This window comes from Trichosurus vulpecula, chromosome 4 (genome assembly GCF_011100635.1).
Source record: "Trichosurus vulpecula isolate mTriVul1 chromosome 4, mTriVul1.pri, whole genome shotgun sequence".
Classification (NCBI taxonomy): Eukaryota; Metazoa; Chordata; class Mammalia; order Diprotodontia; family Phalangeridae; genus Trichosurus; species Trichosurus vulpecula.
Window position 1 is genome coordinate 345,431,757 of NC_050576.1, and position 18,508 is coordinate 345,450,264.

An 18,508-nucleotide genomic window follows, 5' to 3' on the forward strand; every position below is an offset into this window, starting at 1 on the left:
TTTTAAAATTGAGCTTCAAATTCTCTCTATCCCTACTACCTCCGCCTTTCGAGAAGGCAAACAATATGATATTTATTGTACATTTTCCCATGACATTCATTCAAAATTCTAGGCATATAGCTTGGGGGCTATTGATTTAAGCTTCACTTTGAAACTATTCTCATTGTTATCAGACTAATTACACTTATTATCCCCTTCATATCATTGAATGTCAGTTACTAGTTCCCCTACATAATTTTTATCAATTAAAATAATTTAGCTTTTATAAAAGGATATTTACTGTGATGATATAGCAAAAACTTTCCCTAATACAAGGGGCACATTTCCCTCTCTACCACTTCAGTCCACAGGACAGGGGCTTAAACTGAAAATATTTACTACAAAGTAAATGAGTATTTGATTGTTAATACCTATCCATACCATTGAATAAGATCTAACACAGGCCACCAGCATCTAGCTACAACAAGTACATCAACTACTGTGACAAGTACATAAACTTTGTTCTTGATCTGTGTTGGCCGACTTCTATTTATCAGCTCTGATTCTGACCCAATTTTGAATTTTTCCCTACCTGCTTCAAATTACATTAGTACTTTCTCAGACTATTGGAAAAAAAACTTTAAATCATGTCTTTTCTGGATGACTTGAATAAAACAACCAATAACAAGAATTTCTTCCCCCTTCAATCTTCATCTGTTAATTTTACTTAGCTTTGCCATCTCATGGAAGATATGAAGCAATAAATTTGTAAACCTACTCTAGCCCCTGCCACATCATCTTCTAGTAAAGTATCACCACATGCACTGATATGACTTAAAATTTTATCTACGTTTCCTCATTTTTAGCATTACTACAGTTAAAAACGGCAGAGGAAAAGAATGTTCATAGAGAAAACATTGTTCATGATGTGAAGGAATAATGAATTCAAAACTAACCAATAAGACAAGGATGGTGACACCTATTTTTCTTGGTAGTTGCCTTAAAAATTCCAGTGTTTGAAAGCTAAAGTCAGGCAAATGGAGATGGTGAGAGGAAGAGCAAAATGAAACCATAAAATTCTCTTTCCTTTTTCATCTCTTTTCTTTCACTCTGGAACTTTGTGTGATTTTTTCACCTATAGCCATGAAGTTGGATAAGTGAGAATGTTAGACCAGATGGTCCTAAAGCCCTGAGGCTTGAGCAGTTGCCTGACCATAAACAATAATGATATAGTTTGCAGCAATTTTGAGGTGATTGGGTAGAGAGGAGAATAATGTGTACAGCTAACTAATTCATTATTAACCAGTAATTATGGGACTTGAGAATTCCCCCTTTATAGTCTTGCTATGTTTGTTTTAGGAAGGCTGCAAACTTTAGAAAGGCAATAAAATTAAATGTATAAATTTTAGATATCATAAGCACCATAGCTCACCTGTGGAAATGGCTGGTGCCTCAATAAATAGAAACAGATGTTCTGCAGGCCTCATTTATGTCTCTGATGATTTAGCTGTCTTCAAACCTGAACTACTTCTGATATTTGTCCCCTCTCCCCACTAAGATTCAATGACTAACTCATAACTGTAATATATGTTCTTTGTGATGAAAAAAAGTTCTTAAGATTTGGATAATCACAAAATTTATTTGAAAAGAAATATTGGAGAAGAAAATTTAAAGGATACTTTTGAGTGTCCTAGCTTAGGTTTAGTCTTTTTTTTTGGCCAAGAAGGCATTTTTCTTATATCTGGAGTGTCATCTACTTATGAAAAAAATATTGTAAAGATTTTTTTGTTACTCACTGGATGGATGTACTAACAGAATTAAGCAGTATTCATAGAATATTTGTTTATCAACTCCTTCAGCTAAGTAAATTCTAATTGCATTTGTGAAAATTATATCTTTTCCTTTCTTGGTAGATCCTTTTTTTCTTTTAAAAAACTGAAGCATTAACCTTCAAAATAGTTCATCTTTTTATGTCACTTATTGGTATACTATGCTTACAGTGACTCAATGAGCTGGATAATGTAGATTTTATATTCACAACAGAGAGGCTGTGACCCTCTCAAGGTGACACTGGAAATCATAGAGCTTAGCTTCCTAATAAATGAATAGTCAACTCTAGGTGTAGGCTGAAGAGGTTGTGTAATGTGTAATTCAGTTTGAATGATATTAAAAGGTTTCCAGGTGGATCTTGCAGGGACAGAAGATCAATATAAGAATACCATGGCAAAGGAAACTTTTAGGTTGAGAAAGTTGTTGGAGAATGGAGAAAAAAGAACTCTGGAGAGTCAAGATCAGAGACTAGAGAGAAATGAATAACATCATAAGTGCTTGTTTAAATTAGCACTATAAAATTGATTGTCTTAATAATTTATCTAGTCATTTACCAATCAAGAAATTTCAAGTAGGGTTGGGTCAAAATGGTAATGTAGAATTCCTCTTCAGTCATTCCCTCAGAGGTAAATGTGACTTAGGGAAAAAAACAAAAAACAAAACAAAACAAAAAAACTTTATATATGTGAAGAGGCAGGGGAAAAAAGATGTTTTACTTAGTAACTTTGCTATCCTATGATATACACAAGCTATCCACATGCTGTGGTCAGATTTAAGCAATATTCCTTTTTTTATAATTTTCTTTTATAAAATGAAGTTGGTGTTGAAATTGTTTTTAATTACACTTTCTATAAAATATCTCTGGTGAAATGGTTCCTTTACTATCCATAAAGCTTAAAATTCTTGATTAAAGCATGTAACTCTTGATTGAATACTTAAAAGAGGGAACTCGTATTAGGAACCTGAGAAACTATGATTCCATAAGCAATGAAGAGATTGCAAAAGGAATAGTTAAGTACAAGAACCATGAATCAAAGGAAAAAAAAGTAGAATAGTGAGAAGATGATGATGACAGTGATGATGATGATGATGATGATGATGATGATGATGATGAAGGTGAAAAAGGAGAAGGAGGAGGAGGAGGAGGAGGAGGAGGAGGAGGAGAAGAAGAAGAAGAAGAAGAAGAAGAAGAAGAAGAAGAAGAAGAAGAAGAAGAAGAAGAAGAAGAAGAAGAAGAAGAAGAAGAAGAAGAAGAAGAAAACTTAAAATGAGGATGAGAAAAATGAATTTTGTTTAGAAAATATGCAAAGGGGGACTTCTGGGAGCCAAATTTGCTGTAGCTCTCCCATATTCACCTCAATAGAACAACAAAATAGTGCCCAAGAACACCTTCAGGAACAGTGGGGCCAGGAGCAGTCTTTTAGCCCAGGACACTTGGAGTATTGGCAAGAAAGGTCTGTCTCACTAGGGCAAAAGGGAAATGCATTGCAGGACAGGAAACTTTCTCAGGAAAGCCAGCAGCAAGTTCCACTTTAGAAAACCAGTGGGAGATCCTGAGACCCAGTGTGCTGGAGCAGGCAACCATCAAAACAAAGAAATCCCCCCCGCCATGACTACCACCATGTACCTTAGCATATAAGGGAAACCGGAAGATCCCAGCTAGAAGAAATATCTAATGCTTCAGCAAAGCCCCAGTTGGGCAGGTGTCCTCCAGCTGCCACACCTCCAGGTGCTTCAGTGAAACCTAGGGCAAACAGGCATGTTCCAGGGGCCAGACACCAACTTGCTTCAATGTAGCCATAGTGAAATGCTGAAAACCCCACCTGGCCTCAACACATGCCAGAAACCACCACTGGGACCCCAACGTAGCACAAGATAAGATTCCAAACCCCTACAGCCTCCAGCTGCCAGCACCTGGGGAATAGCACAAGAAGCTTGGGACAGTGACCCCTGTGCTCCAGAAGGAGAGAGCAACTTTATTTTTTTTTGAACTTTAAAGATTAGGTTTATTTGGAGAAAACAAAACAAAAAATCCAGAAAAAGAACACCACCAAATCCCACAGCCCAAAGGATGGGGATTTTATATCATAAGACATCTCCCAGGTAGTAAGTCTACAGATTACAAATCATTTTCATAGAAGATATCTTTGTACAAATTTTACATGTCTTCAGGTGCTGGATGCAAATCAATCCTTGTACCTGGTCTAACAGAGGGAGCAAGAAGGGAAGTGGAGAGAACAGCTTCTTGGATACAACTATTTGGAAGGATAGTAGAAATGAAGAGGGCAAACCCTACCTTATCAACACCTATGGCAAATGGGTTGTTAACTGCTTAAGTCTGGATAGGCCTTCTAAATGTCCACTTCCTAGCTAATGGCAAATCCATGCCAATTACTTGTATTTAGTAATTTATTCAATTTGCCTATCTTTTATTTCCACCTTATAAAATGATTCAATATACCCACTGTTGCAGCCACACAAATACAATCTCATCGACTTGGCTAGGCTGGGAATCATCTAAGAGTGCCTGGAGAAGAACTGTGCAAGTATTGGAGACTGGGATGGCATCCTCCTCTCATAGGTGCTAATATTTGGTGAAGGGGGAAGAAAGTATCTACACTAAGCTGGCCCTCACAAAGTTGCACATAAAATCAAATACAATGGTCTTTTGTGTTGCAACAGAAACCAATGCCCTGTTGAGTAGTTCTCTTACAACCATCATTTATTCTCTCAGGGGAAGATAAAAAGCCACACACTGGTCTAGGCCACATAATAAATCTGAATATTAGTGTGGGATTCCAGTGGAGAGAAGGACAACTCCTAGAAACATCAATCATCAAAATGAATGGAGAAAAAGGCTGGGGAAAGGCTACCAATTTAGTCGCCTCTGTCAATCCATTCCTTATTCACCTCCTAAGATCACGTCTTCCAGTTTGCTGGTGCTCACAAGGGATCAAGGAAGCTGGTGCTGCCACAGACCAGAGTGAGGAACAAAGAGTAGCAAGAGGGGTTAAAAAGGAGCAATGGGAAGCTCTTTTGCTTTAGAATAGCAACTCAGTTCCCCACCTAACAGCTCCCTGGTATCTGAGGCCCAAGAAATGACCTGTTACGTGACATAAACAGAAGAGGTTAGTTGGGAGACTTGCAGAAAAGGGGAGTGGATAGTAAGGGAAGTACATAAGACTTTAACTGTACTTAAGGCCCGAAAATTCTAAGATTCAGGATTGCAATAGATTATGGATGAATCTCGAAGTTCCCACACCTACATTCCAAGAAATAACTGCTTGTGTTTCCTAGACATTCCTAACTTTTCACTTTATCTGGTCCAAAAGGATTTACATCACCCTCAGACCCAGATTTCCCTTCCCACTGCATCTGGTAACCAAGTAGTATGTTTTGTCCTCTTGGCACCAACTCCCAACCACCCCCTTGGGGGGTAAAACTGGATGGCATTTCCCTCCCTTACTGGCCCCCAACAGCTTGGGATTAAATGAGAGGAGCAGCTGGCAGCCTCCTGGAGACTAAAATAACTTCAGAAACTAGTTATCCTACCTTCAAGGATGGAAGTTTTATTCAGATAATGTTTCAGAATTCATATATGCCATAATAAGGTAGCCAGAATTAAGAGGGAGAAAACCCACCTCCTTCCTTGTATCTCTCCTATCGCCCAACCAGCTTTCAGAAACCAACTCATTAATATTATTAATGTTTCTGCTAAAAGGAGGACCCTAGGCACTAATCATACAGGCAGTTATGTGGTGCTGCTAAAACACACCAGAACTTTTCTTTTAAAAAGCTGTACGTGTTTTTCTCTCTGACTACACTGGTTGGAAATTTCTCCAGTTAGTTTAATACTTTAAAGGCTGCAGCAGCCTGCAAAAGAATTTCATTGTTTTCCTTTTTTTTCCTTTAAAAAAAAGTTAAGAAAGGTCTCCAGGAGATGGTGAGTTTTATTTTGTCTTGTCTGGATAGAGGTTTGATTTGCTCTCGATTGTTTCAGGTTGGAGAGAGATGGGGAGAAAGCACAAGATGTGGAGGTTTATTCGTTGTAGTCTTCGCCCTCGTTCTCATCCTCCCCATCCACAGAGAGAACAGCATACTTGCTTGCAGAACTGAATTTAGAGGCCGGATTTTCTTCAGGTTTCTTTGGCTCAGATGCAGGTCTTGAGTCTTGATCTCTTCTGCCATCTTTCCTATCAGGCTCCTTCCAATGGTCTTTACTTCCTCCATCCACTGGACCACAGTTGGAGTTCCCACTTTGGCCTTTCAGCACACTCACCCCATTTACCTTATTTTCATCTGCTTTCCTTGAAATATTAGCTGGTCCTTCCTCAGACTGCTGGGATGTTACCTTTCCTCCACCACTTGTGGGAGACTTGCTCTGAAGAGTCCGAGCTCTGAGATCGGGCAGGAGGATTGGAGCTTTGCTTCACCCAGGCATTTTCCTTTGGTGGGAGTGCAGGCATCACCTTTAAGGGAAGCTGATTTGATTTAGAAGGCTTGGAAGTTGGAGACTGAGAGTCGTCTTCCTTGCTGAATGTTTTGTTTTCTAGGGATTTCTCACTCTCCCTCCTTCGTGTGTTTCTGCCAGATGGAGCTGTATTCCTAGTCTGTGAAGATTCACTTCCTGTCCTTGACCGTTCCTGAGTTTCCTCACTTCGCCAACTTGGGTGTTTCTCCCGGGGCCGTCTTTCGAGTTTCGGCTCCTCCAACTGACGCTGCAGTTTCTCTTGTTCCTTCTGTAGCGGTTCTTCTACTTCTCGTTCCCTCGCAGCTGTATCAACTGGCTTTGCTCCTCCAAAGATGGAGGCAGCTCGGCTAGACTGTGAAGTGCTAGCTGATGAATCTTCGTCCTTGGGTGCACTGCGGGGTTTCAGATTCAGTTTGCGTCTCTGGGGAGGGGGGGACCTCTGTCGTCACGCCTAAAATCATCCCGACTGTAATCATCTCTTGAATTCCATGACCGATCATCTTGTCTATCATATCTGTCTTCGTAGCGATCTCCTCCTCTGTAATCATCATCCCGACGGTACCCACTACCAAATGCTCTTCTGCCACTGCCTATCCTAGAATCAAAGCTTCTATCATAGTCTCTGCTGCCCCTTTCATCATATCGATCTCGGCCTCCATATCGGTCCATGTCCCGTCGTGGACCATCACGGTACCGATCTGAATCATAACGATCACGATACTTGTCTCCAAAGCTATCATCACCCCTTCGAGGACGGTAGTCATCAAAGCTGTCTGTGGCAGGGCAAGCCCTCCAGTCTGTGTCGGTTTTGTCAGAATCCCGATTTCGATCCCTATCACGGCCAAAGGAACGATCATCTAGGTCTTTATCCTGTGCTTGATCAGCAACATCCACTTGTATTCTTCTGTTGCCTATAGACTCTTCATTCAGGCTCAAAGCACTGAGCAGTGAGTCCAGGTCCTCAAACTCAGCATAACCAAAACCTTTCAACCTTTCTGGATTGCTGGGTTCCCGTGGCAAACGTACTGCACTGATATTCAATCCTATAAAGAACTCCTTGATGGAATCCTCTGTCACATCATAGGGCAGGTTCCCTAGAAAAGCAGTGTAGAGTGGCGACTTGGGAAGACGGCTCCGGTCAACATTGGGTTCCTGAGCAGCCCGAGGAGCAGTGGGCAGGATGGAACGGTCAATTGGAGGTGCCCTGTACATGTCGTCATCATTATTATGCCAAGTGGTGGAAACATCTCCTTCCAGGTCATCAGTTTCATCAGCCCAGCTGACTGGTTTGGACAAAAAGGTGCTTCCTCCACCACCGGTGCCACCATTCTTAGCTAGGAAGTCTGTCAAGGTGAGGGTCTTCACCTTCTTATTCTTCTTTTTAGCTGAAGCCGCCATATTGGGAGAGGGAGAGAGACCGCCGAGAGAGCAACTTTAAAAGCCAGGAAAAAGGTAAACAAGATGAGCAAGAATAAAAAACAAACATTACCATATAAAATTACTATGGTGACAGGAAAGATAAAAACAGAAACCCACAGGACAACATTGTCAATATACCAACATCCGAAAACTTAAGGGGAATATGAATTGGCCTCAACCCCAAAAAGCCTTGTTGGAAGATCTCAGTAAGGATTTCAAATAAGAGAGACAGAAGAAAAATGGGAAAAGAAATGACAGGAAAGAGAGAATCAACAGCTTGGGAAAAGGAAGGACAAAAATATATTGAAGAAAACAATTCCTTAAAAAATAAAATTGGCAAGAGGATTCTAGGAAGATTGTGGAGTAGGTCAGAAAATTCCAAGCTTTCAAGATTTTTGCCCACTGAAGAGGGGAAAAAGTGCCTCAGGCTGAATATAAAATAGTAAAAATAAATGAGTAGGGACAGAACAAGGGTCCTCCTGGGGCAATTGGGGAAGTTCTGAAGAAAAGTCCAAGGATCAAGCTTGATCCCTGTGAAGAGTAAACAACTCCAGGCTAGGTCCTGAGTCCACTTAAACAAGTAGCAAGCCCTGGAGTTAGCTGGGTTGGGAGGCTGCCTCAGCTCCAGCTGTAAGAACTTTTAGCCCCAGGACAGTGAGGGGTGTTAGGTACCTGAGCTGGGGAAAATCAAAGGAACTTCTGTTGACAAGGAATGTCAAACCCACCTGTGCTGCAGAGATGTAACAGGGGCAAGAAGGAACCAGCACATGCTCAGTGAGTGTAGAAGTAGTGGGGCAGAGACTACATTGACTCTGGGCACTTACAGGAAGTGGGAGAACTTGGCTCCAATTCCAGATCAGAGGGAGGATCTGAGGCCAGAGATACCATACCTCATACCTGAGGACTACAGATGATTATAGAACTAACTTTTATATATATTTACATGCTTATATTTATTTATTATAAATATTTATTATAAATGTAAACTTTTATTTAATAAACATATAAGTATAAATTATATGTATATATGTACACACACACACACACACACACACACACACACACACACATATATATATATATATATATATATATATATATATATATATATATCAATGCACAGGCAAAGTAGAAAAAAATCATACCATAGAGAGTTACTATGGGAAATAGAGAGGACCAGGGCTGATCTTCAGAGGAGGATACTGTAGGAAAGAAATCCTCTTATACCCCAAAGAGTAAAATCAAATAGCCAGCTACTCAAAAAAAAATTAATAGAACTTGTAAAAGACTTTAAAAATCAAATAAGAGAGATAAGAGGAAAAACAAAAAAGAAAGAACAATCCAAGAAAAACAAGAAGATTATGAAAAGAAAGTCAACCAATTAGAGAAGGAGATCTAGAATCTTAAGGAATAAAATGATTCCTTGAAAATTAGAATTGGGCAGGGTGAAGACAGAAGATTTATAAGAGATCAAGAAAAAACAAAACAAAATATAAATAATGAAAAAAATAGAAGATAATGTGAACCAGCTCATAAGAAAAAACAACTGATCTGGAAAAATGATCAAGGAGAGAAAACATAAGAATAATAAGACTACCTGAAAACTATGATCAAAAAACAAGAATCTTGATACAATACTACAAGAAATAATTAAAGAAAATTGTCCTGAAGCATTAGAACAAGAGAGAAAAGTAGAAGTTGAAAAAAAAAATCAACTGGGCACTATCTGAAAGAGATCCTACAAGGATCTATAGGAATGTCAGTGTCAAATTCTGAAACCCCTAACTCAAGGGTAAAATATAACCAGCAAGAAGAAGGAAAAAAAAAAAAAACAATTCAAACACTACAGTGCCACAATTAGAATCAGACAAGAAATAGCAGTAGTGACACTAAAAGACAAAAGATCTTGGAGTACTATATACTGAATACATAAAGAAATGGGGTTCTGGCTGAAAATATCATACCCAGCAAAGCTAGGTATAATCCTGAATGAAAAAAAAATGGATATTTAATGAACTGTTAGACTTTCAGGACTTTGTTTAAAAAACATAGGAGATTAGATACATAAGAGCCAAAAAAAAAAAAAAAAAACATAAGACACACACCAAAGAATAATTACAAGGGATTCAGTAAGGACAAATTGTTTACCATTTATGTATGTAAAACATAAAATATATATCTTAGATCACTATTAGTAATTGGGTAGATTTTTAAAGAAAGATTAGGGTAAACCTGAGTATGATATGACTTTAAAATTAAAATCATTTAGATATTGCTAAAAAGAATAATTATTTTATATGAATGAGTTGTGAAGAGCATGAACCAATCCTGAGGAATTAGATGGAGTAGGATGGCTAGTAGTTTTGGAAACCTACTTTCATCAGGAATGATTTCAAAAGGGAACAATACATATGTACCTAAAGAGTATAAAAGTCTTCTAAATTCAGAAAGATATAAAATGGTAATGATAGGGAAGGGGGAGAGGATATGGAAGGGATCTCTAGAAGGAAGGGGGAGGCAATAGGTTAAAGGGTTTAATAGAAGAGTGTTTAAATTAGCGGGAATGGGAGGACAAGGTGAGATCGTTGGGGGGGGGGTAGGTTAAGTAATAGGAGGGCAAGGTAGTGGGTAGAAGTAAAGTAGAAGAGGTAGGCAGGATAGAAAACAAGACATATATACAAATATAAAAACAAATATCAGAAGTAGAATTTGTTAGGGAAAGCATATTTCTACATATGCACATATGCATGTGACTGTATGTATGTATCTATACATCCATATATAAATATATCCATATTTAATTGTAGCTTTCTTGGGTAGGGAGGAAGGAAGTGGAAAAAAAGAACAAAGTAAAATGTGCACAGCAGAGGACAAAGGAAAACTAACAAAGAAGCAAAGAAAAGATGGATAGCTCGAAAGACAATGTACAGTATTTATTATGTAACCTTTCTTGAAATGGAAATTCATTGATATATATTTTGAATCCTCTTACATGTTGTCCTGTAAATATGACATGCTTTTTTCTCTTATTTTGTATCTAATTTTCAATATTTAAGCTTATAATATTTCTTTTTCTTTTCTTATTGTGTATTTAAGTTTCAGTAATTTAAAAAAATAAAATTGGCCAAATGGAAAAAAATCCAAAGAAGAAAACTCCTCAAAAAGTAACATTGATCAAATGGAAAAGGAGGTCAAAAGGTGGACTAAATAAAATAATTAAAAATTAGAATTTGGGAATGGCAAGATAATGACTCTATACGACATCAAGAATCAAACAAAATCAAAAGAATGAAAAAAAAATAGAAGAAAATGTAAATGTCTCAGTGGAAAAACAACTGACCTGGAAAATAGATGCAGGAGAGATAATTTAAGAATTATTGGGCTACCTGAAAGCCATAATCAAATAATGTCCCTGGACAGCATCTTTCACAATATTGGGAAGACTGCCCTGATATCCTAGAACCAGAGGATAAAATAGTCATTGAAAGATTCCACAAATCACCTTCTGAAGAGATCTCAAAATGAAAACTTTAAGGGAAATTGCAGCAAAATTCCAGATTTCTGAGGTTAAGGAGAAAATATTGCAAACAGACAGAAAGAAATAATTTTAATATTATAGAATCACATTCAAGATTATGCAGGATTTAGCAACTTCTAAATTTAACTATCTGTTCTCACAGAGATAAAATTTTAGCTAACACCTGTCCATGCAATAGCTAATGCACTTTAGAATGATATAGCAAATCCCCTTTGAATACCTCATTGTTCATCAAGGGGATTGGAATATGATATTCCAGAAGGGAAAAGAGCTTGGATTGCAGCCAAGAATCAACTGCCCATCAAAACTGAACATAATCTTTCAGGGGAAAAGTGGAAGATTCAATAAAGTAGTGGACATTTAATCATTCCTGATTGAGAAGAAAAAAAAAAAAACAGCTCAACAGAAAATTTGATCTTAAAACACAAGACTCAAGAGAAGCATAAAAAGATGAATAGGAAAGACAAAATTATTGTTTAATAAAGTTAAACTGTATAGGAGGATGATACTTGCAGCTATTGAGAACTGTATCTTTATTAGGGCATTTAGAAGAGGTATATGTAAACAGAATGTTTAGTATAAGTTGACTTTGATATAATGATAAAAATAATTAAGGAATGAAAAAAGGATTATACTGGGAGAAGACCAAGGGGGGGGAGTCAGAATAGTGTAAATTGCATCACATGAAGAGGTGCAAAAGACCTATTACATTACAGGGAAAGAAGTTGAGGAGATGTGTGCATTGCAAGGGACTTAATAAAGTTGAACTGTTTTGTTTACATTCCTACATGGAAAGATGATGTGTAAGATTCATGAGACCTCAGTATTAGGGTAGCTGAAGGGAATATTCATATACATATATATATATATATGTTCATGTTTATGTATATGTGAGTGTGTATGTATGTATATATTTATGGAGAAAGAGAGAGAGAGAGAGAGAGAGAGAGAGAGAGAGAGAGAGAGAGCGAGCACAGGGTGAGTTGAAGATGAAGGGAAGATATCTAAAAGAAATAAAATCAAATTAAGGCATAAGAGAGGAATATATTGAGAGAGGTAGATAGGGAGAGATAGAATGGGGTAAATTATCTCGTGTAAAAGTGGCAAGAAAAGCAATTCTGTAGGAAGAGAAGAGAAGGCAGGTGAGGAGGAATGAGTGAATCTTGCTCTCATCAAATTTGACCTGAAGAGGGAATATCATACACACTCAATTGGGTATCTTACCCCACAGGAAAGAAGGAGGAAGAAGATTAAAAAAAAGAGGGGGGGGATGATAGACAGGAGGGCAGATGGGGGTGAAGGTAATCAAGAACAAACATTTTCAAAAGGGGACAGGGTCAAGGGAGAAAATTCAATAAAGGGAGATAGGTTAGGAAGAAGCAAAATATAGTTAGTCTTTCATAACATGAGTATTGTGGAAGGGTTATACATAATGATACACATGTGGCCTATGTTGAATTGATTGACTTCTTAGGGAGGGTGGGTGGGAAGGGAAGAGGGGAGAGAATTTGGAACTCAAAGTTTTAAAAACAGATGTTCATAAACAAAAAAAAAGTTTTTGCATGCAACTAGGAAATAAGATACACAGGCAATGGGGCATAGAAATTTATCTTGCCCTACAAGAGAAGAAGAGAAAGGGGGATGGGAGGGGAGTGGGGTGACAGAAGGGAGGGCTGACTGGGGAATGGAGCAACAAGAACATATGCCATCTTGGAGTGGGTGGGAGGGTAGAAATGGGGAGAAAATTTGTAATTCAAACTCTTGTGAAAATCAATACTGAAAACTAAATATATTAAAAAAAAAAAGAATGACATTAATGAGACAACATACCAAAACTCATGGAATGCAGTCAAAGCAGTTCTTAGGGAAAACTTTATTTCTCTAAATCAGGAGTAGGGAATCTTTTCATGCTGGAAAGCTGCACTAACATTAAGCTGTAATCAAATAAAGCCTCATTCAAGAAACTTCAATTGGATATACTTTTCTTAATTTTTTTTATTTGTTTTTTCATTTTTATTTTCAAAATTCATTCTCACAAGATGTTGAGTTCCAAATTTTCTGCTATCTCTCCCTTCCCTCCTGCCCAAGATGGCATGTGTTCTGATTAGACCTTCCCCCAGTCTGCCCTCCTATCTATCACCATAGCCCCCTCTCTTATCCCCTTCCCCTGCACTTTCTTATAGGGAAAAATAGATTTCTATACTTCATTGTCTGTATATCTGATTTCCCAGATGTATGCAAAAACAGCTTTTAGCATTTACTTTTAAAACTTTGATTTCCAAATTCTCTCCCTTCTTCCCTCCCCACCCAGTCTTATTGAGAAGGCAAGCAATTCAATTTGGATTACATATGTGCAGTGATGCAAAACACTTCCATAATAGTTATGTTGTGAAAGACTATAATTCCCTCCATCCTATCCTGCCCCTTTATTCTATTCTCTCCTTTGACCCTGTCCCTTTTAAAAAGTGTTTCCTGTGGCACCTAGGTGGCACAGTGAGTAGAACACCAGCCTGGAGTCAGAAGGACCTGAGTTTAAATCTGACCTTAGATACTTGACACATATACTAGCTGTGTGATCTTGGGCAAGTCACTTAAACCCAATTGCCCTGCCAAAAAAAAAAAAGCAAAAAAGAAATTTATTTGAAAAGAAAGTGTTTGCTTCCGACTACCCCCTCCCCAAGTCTGACCTCCCTTCTATTGTCCTCATCCCTCTTATCCTCTTTCCCCCTACTTTCCTGTAGGGTAAGATTACCAATTAAGTTTGTATGTTATTCCCTCCTTAAGCCAAATGCTAGCAGAGCAAGGTTCACTCATTCCCTCTCACCTCCCTCCTCTTCCCCTCCCTTGTAAAAGCTTTTTCTTGCCTCTTTTATGTGAGATAATTTACCCCATTCTATCTCTCCCTTTCTTCTTCTCCAAATATATTCCTCTCTTAACCTTTAATTTTATTTTTTAAATTAGCATCCCTTCATATTTAACTCACTATGTGCCCTCTTTCTATGTATGTATATGTTTCCTCCAACCACCGTAATACTGAGAAAGGTCTCATGACTTACAAATATCATCTCTCCATATAGGAATGTAAACAGTCCAACTTTAATAAGTCCCTTATGATTTCTATTTCCTGTTTGCCTTTTCATGCTTCTCTTGAGTCTTGTACTTGAAAGTCAAATTTTCTATTTCGCTCTGGCCTTTTCATTGAGAATGCTTGAAAGTCTTCTCTTTCATGGAATATCCACTTTTTTCCCCTGAAGTATTATACTCAGTTTTGCTGGGTAGGTCAATTATATACACTTAAAAATGTACATGATTTTGTAAAAATCCAACTACTATGTAATTAACAATTTCAGATATAAAGAAGTACTTCCTAATTTTAAAAATAACCAACCTTTTAATGTCTTTGTTGTGTCTGCTTTTTGTTGGAAAGCATTTGAATATTTCATTGCAGCATGGAGGTCTGCTGTTTCAGCTGATCCTCTAGACAGGTATCAGTCATTTGTGACCTTAATGGCTCCTTGATTTGGGTTAGGTAGGAGAATACATATTCACAGCAATAAGTGGTTGAATAGCAAGAAAGCATTTTTTGAATATGTTGCCAAAGGCATGGGTATTCTACTGTATATTGCCATATTGTATTTGAATTTTTATTGGTATCAAACAATGACCTTAAAATGTCATCTACTGAGAGCTCAATCATTTCCATCTGTAGTTCTTTAGATGCCTTGGTGATTTCAACTAGATGAGGCTGAAATGCTAATTTGAGTGTGATGTCACAATTCTCAAAGTCAGTGAACCTTTCATTTTATTTTCCAATTAATAGGTCAATAACAGCTGCATACTCTTTGAATAATTCACATGTATCATCCTGCTCACAAATGACCTTTGCTAACTGGAGAAAATGTTCTTCTGAAATTTCTTTTTTAATAAATGTTTTGAAAAAAGATACCTTTTTTTTTTAAAAAAAATGCTTGGATTTTTGCCACTTGTCATATATAGACTTAACTTTCCCTTGAAAAGAAATATTCAAGTCATTTTTATTTAACATAATGTCATGGAGAAATGCAGAATTCCACAGAAATCTTTTTTCAATAATTCACATTGCTGATTCTGCAGTTCATAAAATTTACCTATCTGTTCTCCCAGAGATAAAATTTTGGCTAACACCTGTCCCTGCAATAGCTAATGCACATTAGAATGATATAACAAATCCCCTCTGAATACCTCATTGTTCAATTTTGACATATTATGAAACTGACAGTGTTGTCTTGTATGTGCATGAATACAGATATCAATATTTGTAACTTGTTACAGGCCGAGTTAGAGCCGAACCCTGCCCTCCTCGGACCTCCACACCCAGGGTCTGCTAAGATAAACTCAGGGATCTGAGATATGGGTGGAGCCAGGAGGAGGGGTCTCGCCTTTGTTGCCTCCATAGCAATTCCAGGTCTTTGCCCAGACCTGCTTGACCACATGGCACTTCCGGCTCTCTGTCTGCCCTTGCCAGAGCACATGGAACTTCCAGTTCTTTGCATGGACTGCCTGCCCACAGGGAACTTTGGGTTACTGCAGGAAGAGAAGGGGAGGAGAGTAGGCAGGACCAGGGTGGCCCCAATGCCTACGTAATCAAAGATATAAAAATTCTGCTTGCTGAAACAATAAATGGAGTCACTCAACACCTTTGGCTCCCGCCCCATACATTGTCCGCGAGATCAGGCGGTTTGCTAGGCAAAGGCCTGGGTGTGGGGGGCTAACAGACCCCCACAATTTGGTTGTTGAGGCAGAGGACTCATCACAATAACTTGTTGCAAAATATCATTTAAAACAGTAGCTTTGGCAGAGAGATTTTGCTGATGTAAGATACAATGAAAAGAAACAAGAGTGTCTGGATCTGTTCATATTTTTTTATCTGAAATACACCCTTCATATATTCTTGTCATGGAGGTATACTGCCTATACCTACACTCACTAAATTTCCCAAAATTCATCCAAGTTCATGACATTTGTCTTCGAAATTGTTGAAGATATCTATTTCCTATGTTCTGTTCAAAATGGTGCCCAAAGTGAGTAACTGCTTGTAGCAAAGAAAATCTTCTGTTATGGCCCTGAGTGGAGTACATAAACTGCACTGAGTCAATAGTATAAATTGGTTCAACTAAAGCAAATGAATAATATATATTTTCTTTGTAAAATATTGCATGAAGTTTTTCTGTTAATTTGAAGGCAATATATGCTTCCAATCAGTTATGGCTCTCCTTGAAAGAGGCAGTTTTTGTGTTTTAAAATGTTATCATGGTCAAAGCATCCTACAACCTCAACAATGCATTCTTTCATAATTTCTACATCACTGAATGGTTTCCCTTTTTTTCCCAAGTATATAAACTACTTTCTAAGTTGGTTCAGTGGCATTATTTCCAGGTCTCATTGCTGCTTGAAAAAATTGCCTTTGCTTTTGCTTTTCATCTTTCAGTTTCTGCAATAGAACTTTTTCTGTGTCTTCCTCTGATTGAAAGTATTTGTGGTCCTTATGAGTGTTATAATGCTGATGAGTAATGAATTTCTTTAATGTTGATATTGTAGTATCACAAAGCAAGTAAATCAACCTATTCATAGCAGAAACAAGATAATATTGCAATTCCCAATCCTCATTAAAAAAAATCTGTTTTCTTCCTTCAATGTTGTATTGGTCTTCTTTGACTTGATGGGCTGTTAAGAAGCTAGAATTTAAAAATACTGCCAAGCTGGGCAACTATTCACAGAGTAGACCAAACAGAAACACAGGACACTTTTGTCAAAAGCTGGTTATAGACTGGCATACTCAAAGCCCATAAATTCTTGCCAAACAGCCCTGTGCAGTAGTGGTGCCAGACAGGTGGGGGAAGTTAGAGATAAATAATGAATGTAGCACTCTTCAAGTTAGCCCTTATAGCTCATTGATGTTTTAATTATGTCAGTCAATATGGGAGGATTATTTCATTGAAACTTACTTTACTCTTTGGTATTTTAAATAATTTCATTTAAAACAATGGAAATTTAAACATGAACACAAATTAATTAATAAAAATATAATCATTTGTTTTTATAAAATTTTGATTCAGTCAGAAGGCTTCACTTATTAAGGACCTAGAAAGCCACATATGGCCTTAGAGCCTCATGTTCCCCTCTCCTGCTCTATGACAATAAAGAGGAGATCAATGAATTACACATGCAACTAAAAAAGCTAGGAAAAGAACAAATAAAATTAGCCAATTAAATACCAAATTAGAAATTCTGAAAATCAGGTCAATAAATTGAAAGTGAGAAAACTATTGAATTAATAAGTAAAGCTAGAGATGGTTTCATAAAAATAGATTAAAAATGGTTAATTTGATTTATGAAAGGAAAGAAGCAAACTAAATTGCTAATATCAAAAATGAAAAGAGTAAACTCACCACAAATAAAGAGGAAATTAAAACAATACTAAGGAGTTATTTTGCCCAGGTGTATGATCATAAATCTGAAAATCTAAATGAAATGGATCAATATTTACACAAATATAAATTGCCCAGATTAACAGAAAAGGAAATTAAATACTTAAATAACGCCATTTCAGAAAAAGAAATGGAAAAAGCCACCAATGAATTCCCTAAGAAAAAAATCTCCATGGCCAGATGGATTTACAAGTGAATTCTACCAAAGATTTAAAGAACAGTCAATTCAAATACTATATAAATTATTTGGGAGGGGCAGAGCCAAGATGGCAGCTGGAAAGCAGGGACTTGTGTGAGTTCCCTGCCAGGTCCCTCCAAAAACCTACAAAAAATGAATCTGAACCAATTCTAGAACTGCAGAACCCACAAAATGGCAGAGGGAAGCAGGGATCCAGCCCAGGCCAGCCTGGATGGTAGCTGGATGAGGTCTATCATGCACGGAGCAGAGGGGAGCAGAGCCCAGCATGGATGGCAGCTGGACCAACCAGACCAGGAGCCGGGCTGAGTGTGGCCTAGCACCCTGAATCAGTGAGCTGTGGCAGTTACCAGACTTCTCAACCCACAAACACCAAAGACAACAGAGACGTTTAGTGGGAAAAGCTGCAGGGGACACAGGGAAAAGAGTTCCCAGTTCAGCCACCACCCCGGGGCATCAGGGGAGGTGCAGCTACAGAATGACAGCTGCAGTTGCTTCTGGGCCCAGGCCCACCTGGTGGGAGGAATTAAGTGGCAGACCAGAGCAGGAGTGCAGAGCCTGCTTAAGATTTGTGTCAGGTCCAGGGTTGGCAGTTCTGGGGGAAGGAG

The 18,508-nt window shown here is 38.0% G+C and overlaps 1 protein-coding gene across 1 annotated transcript; it reads right to left on the bottom strand.

The window, feature by feature from the left end:
* Positions 1 to 5,800: 5,800 nt before the first annotated feature.
* LOC118848130 (eukaryotic translation initiation factor 4B-like) lies at positions 5,801 to 7,678 on the bottom strand. Its single transcript, XM_036756889.1, is given in 3 exon segments — positions 5,801 to 6,184; positions 6,186 to 6,710; positions 6,713 to 7,678. Coding segments are annotated over 3 exon segments (1,827 nt in total). The 3' UTR covers positions 5,801 to 5,848.
* Positions 7,679 to 18,508: the final 10,830 nt, after the last annotated feature.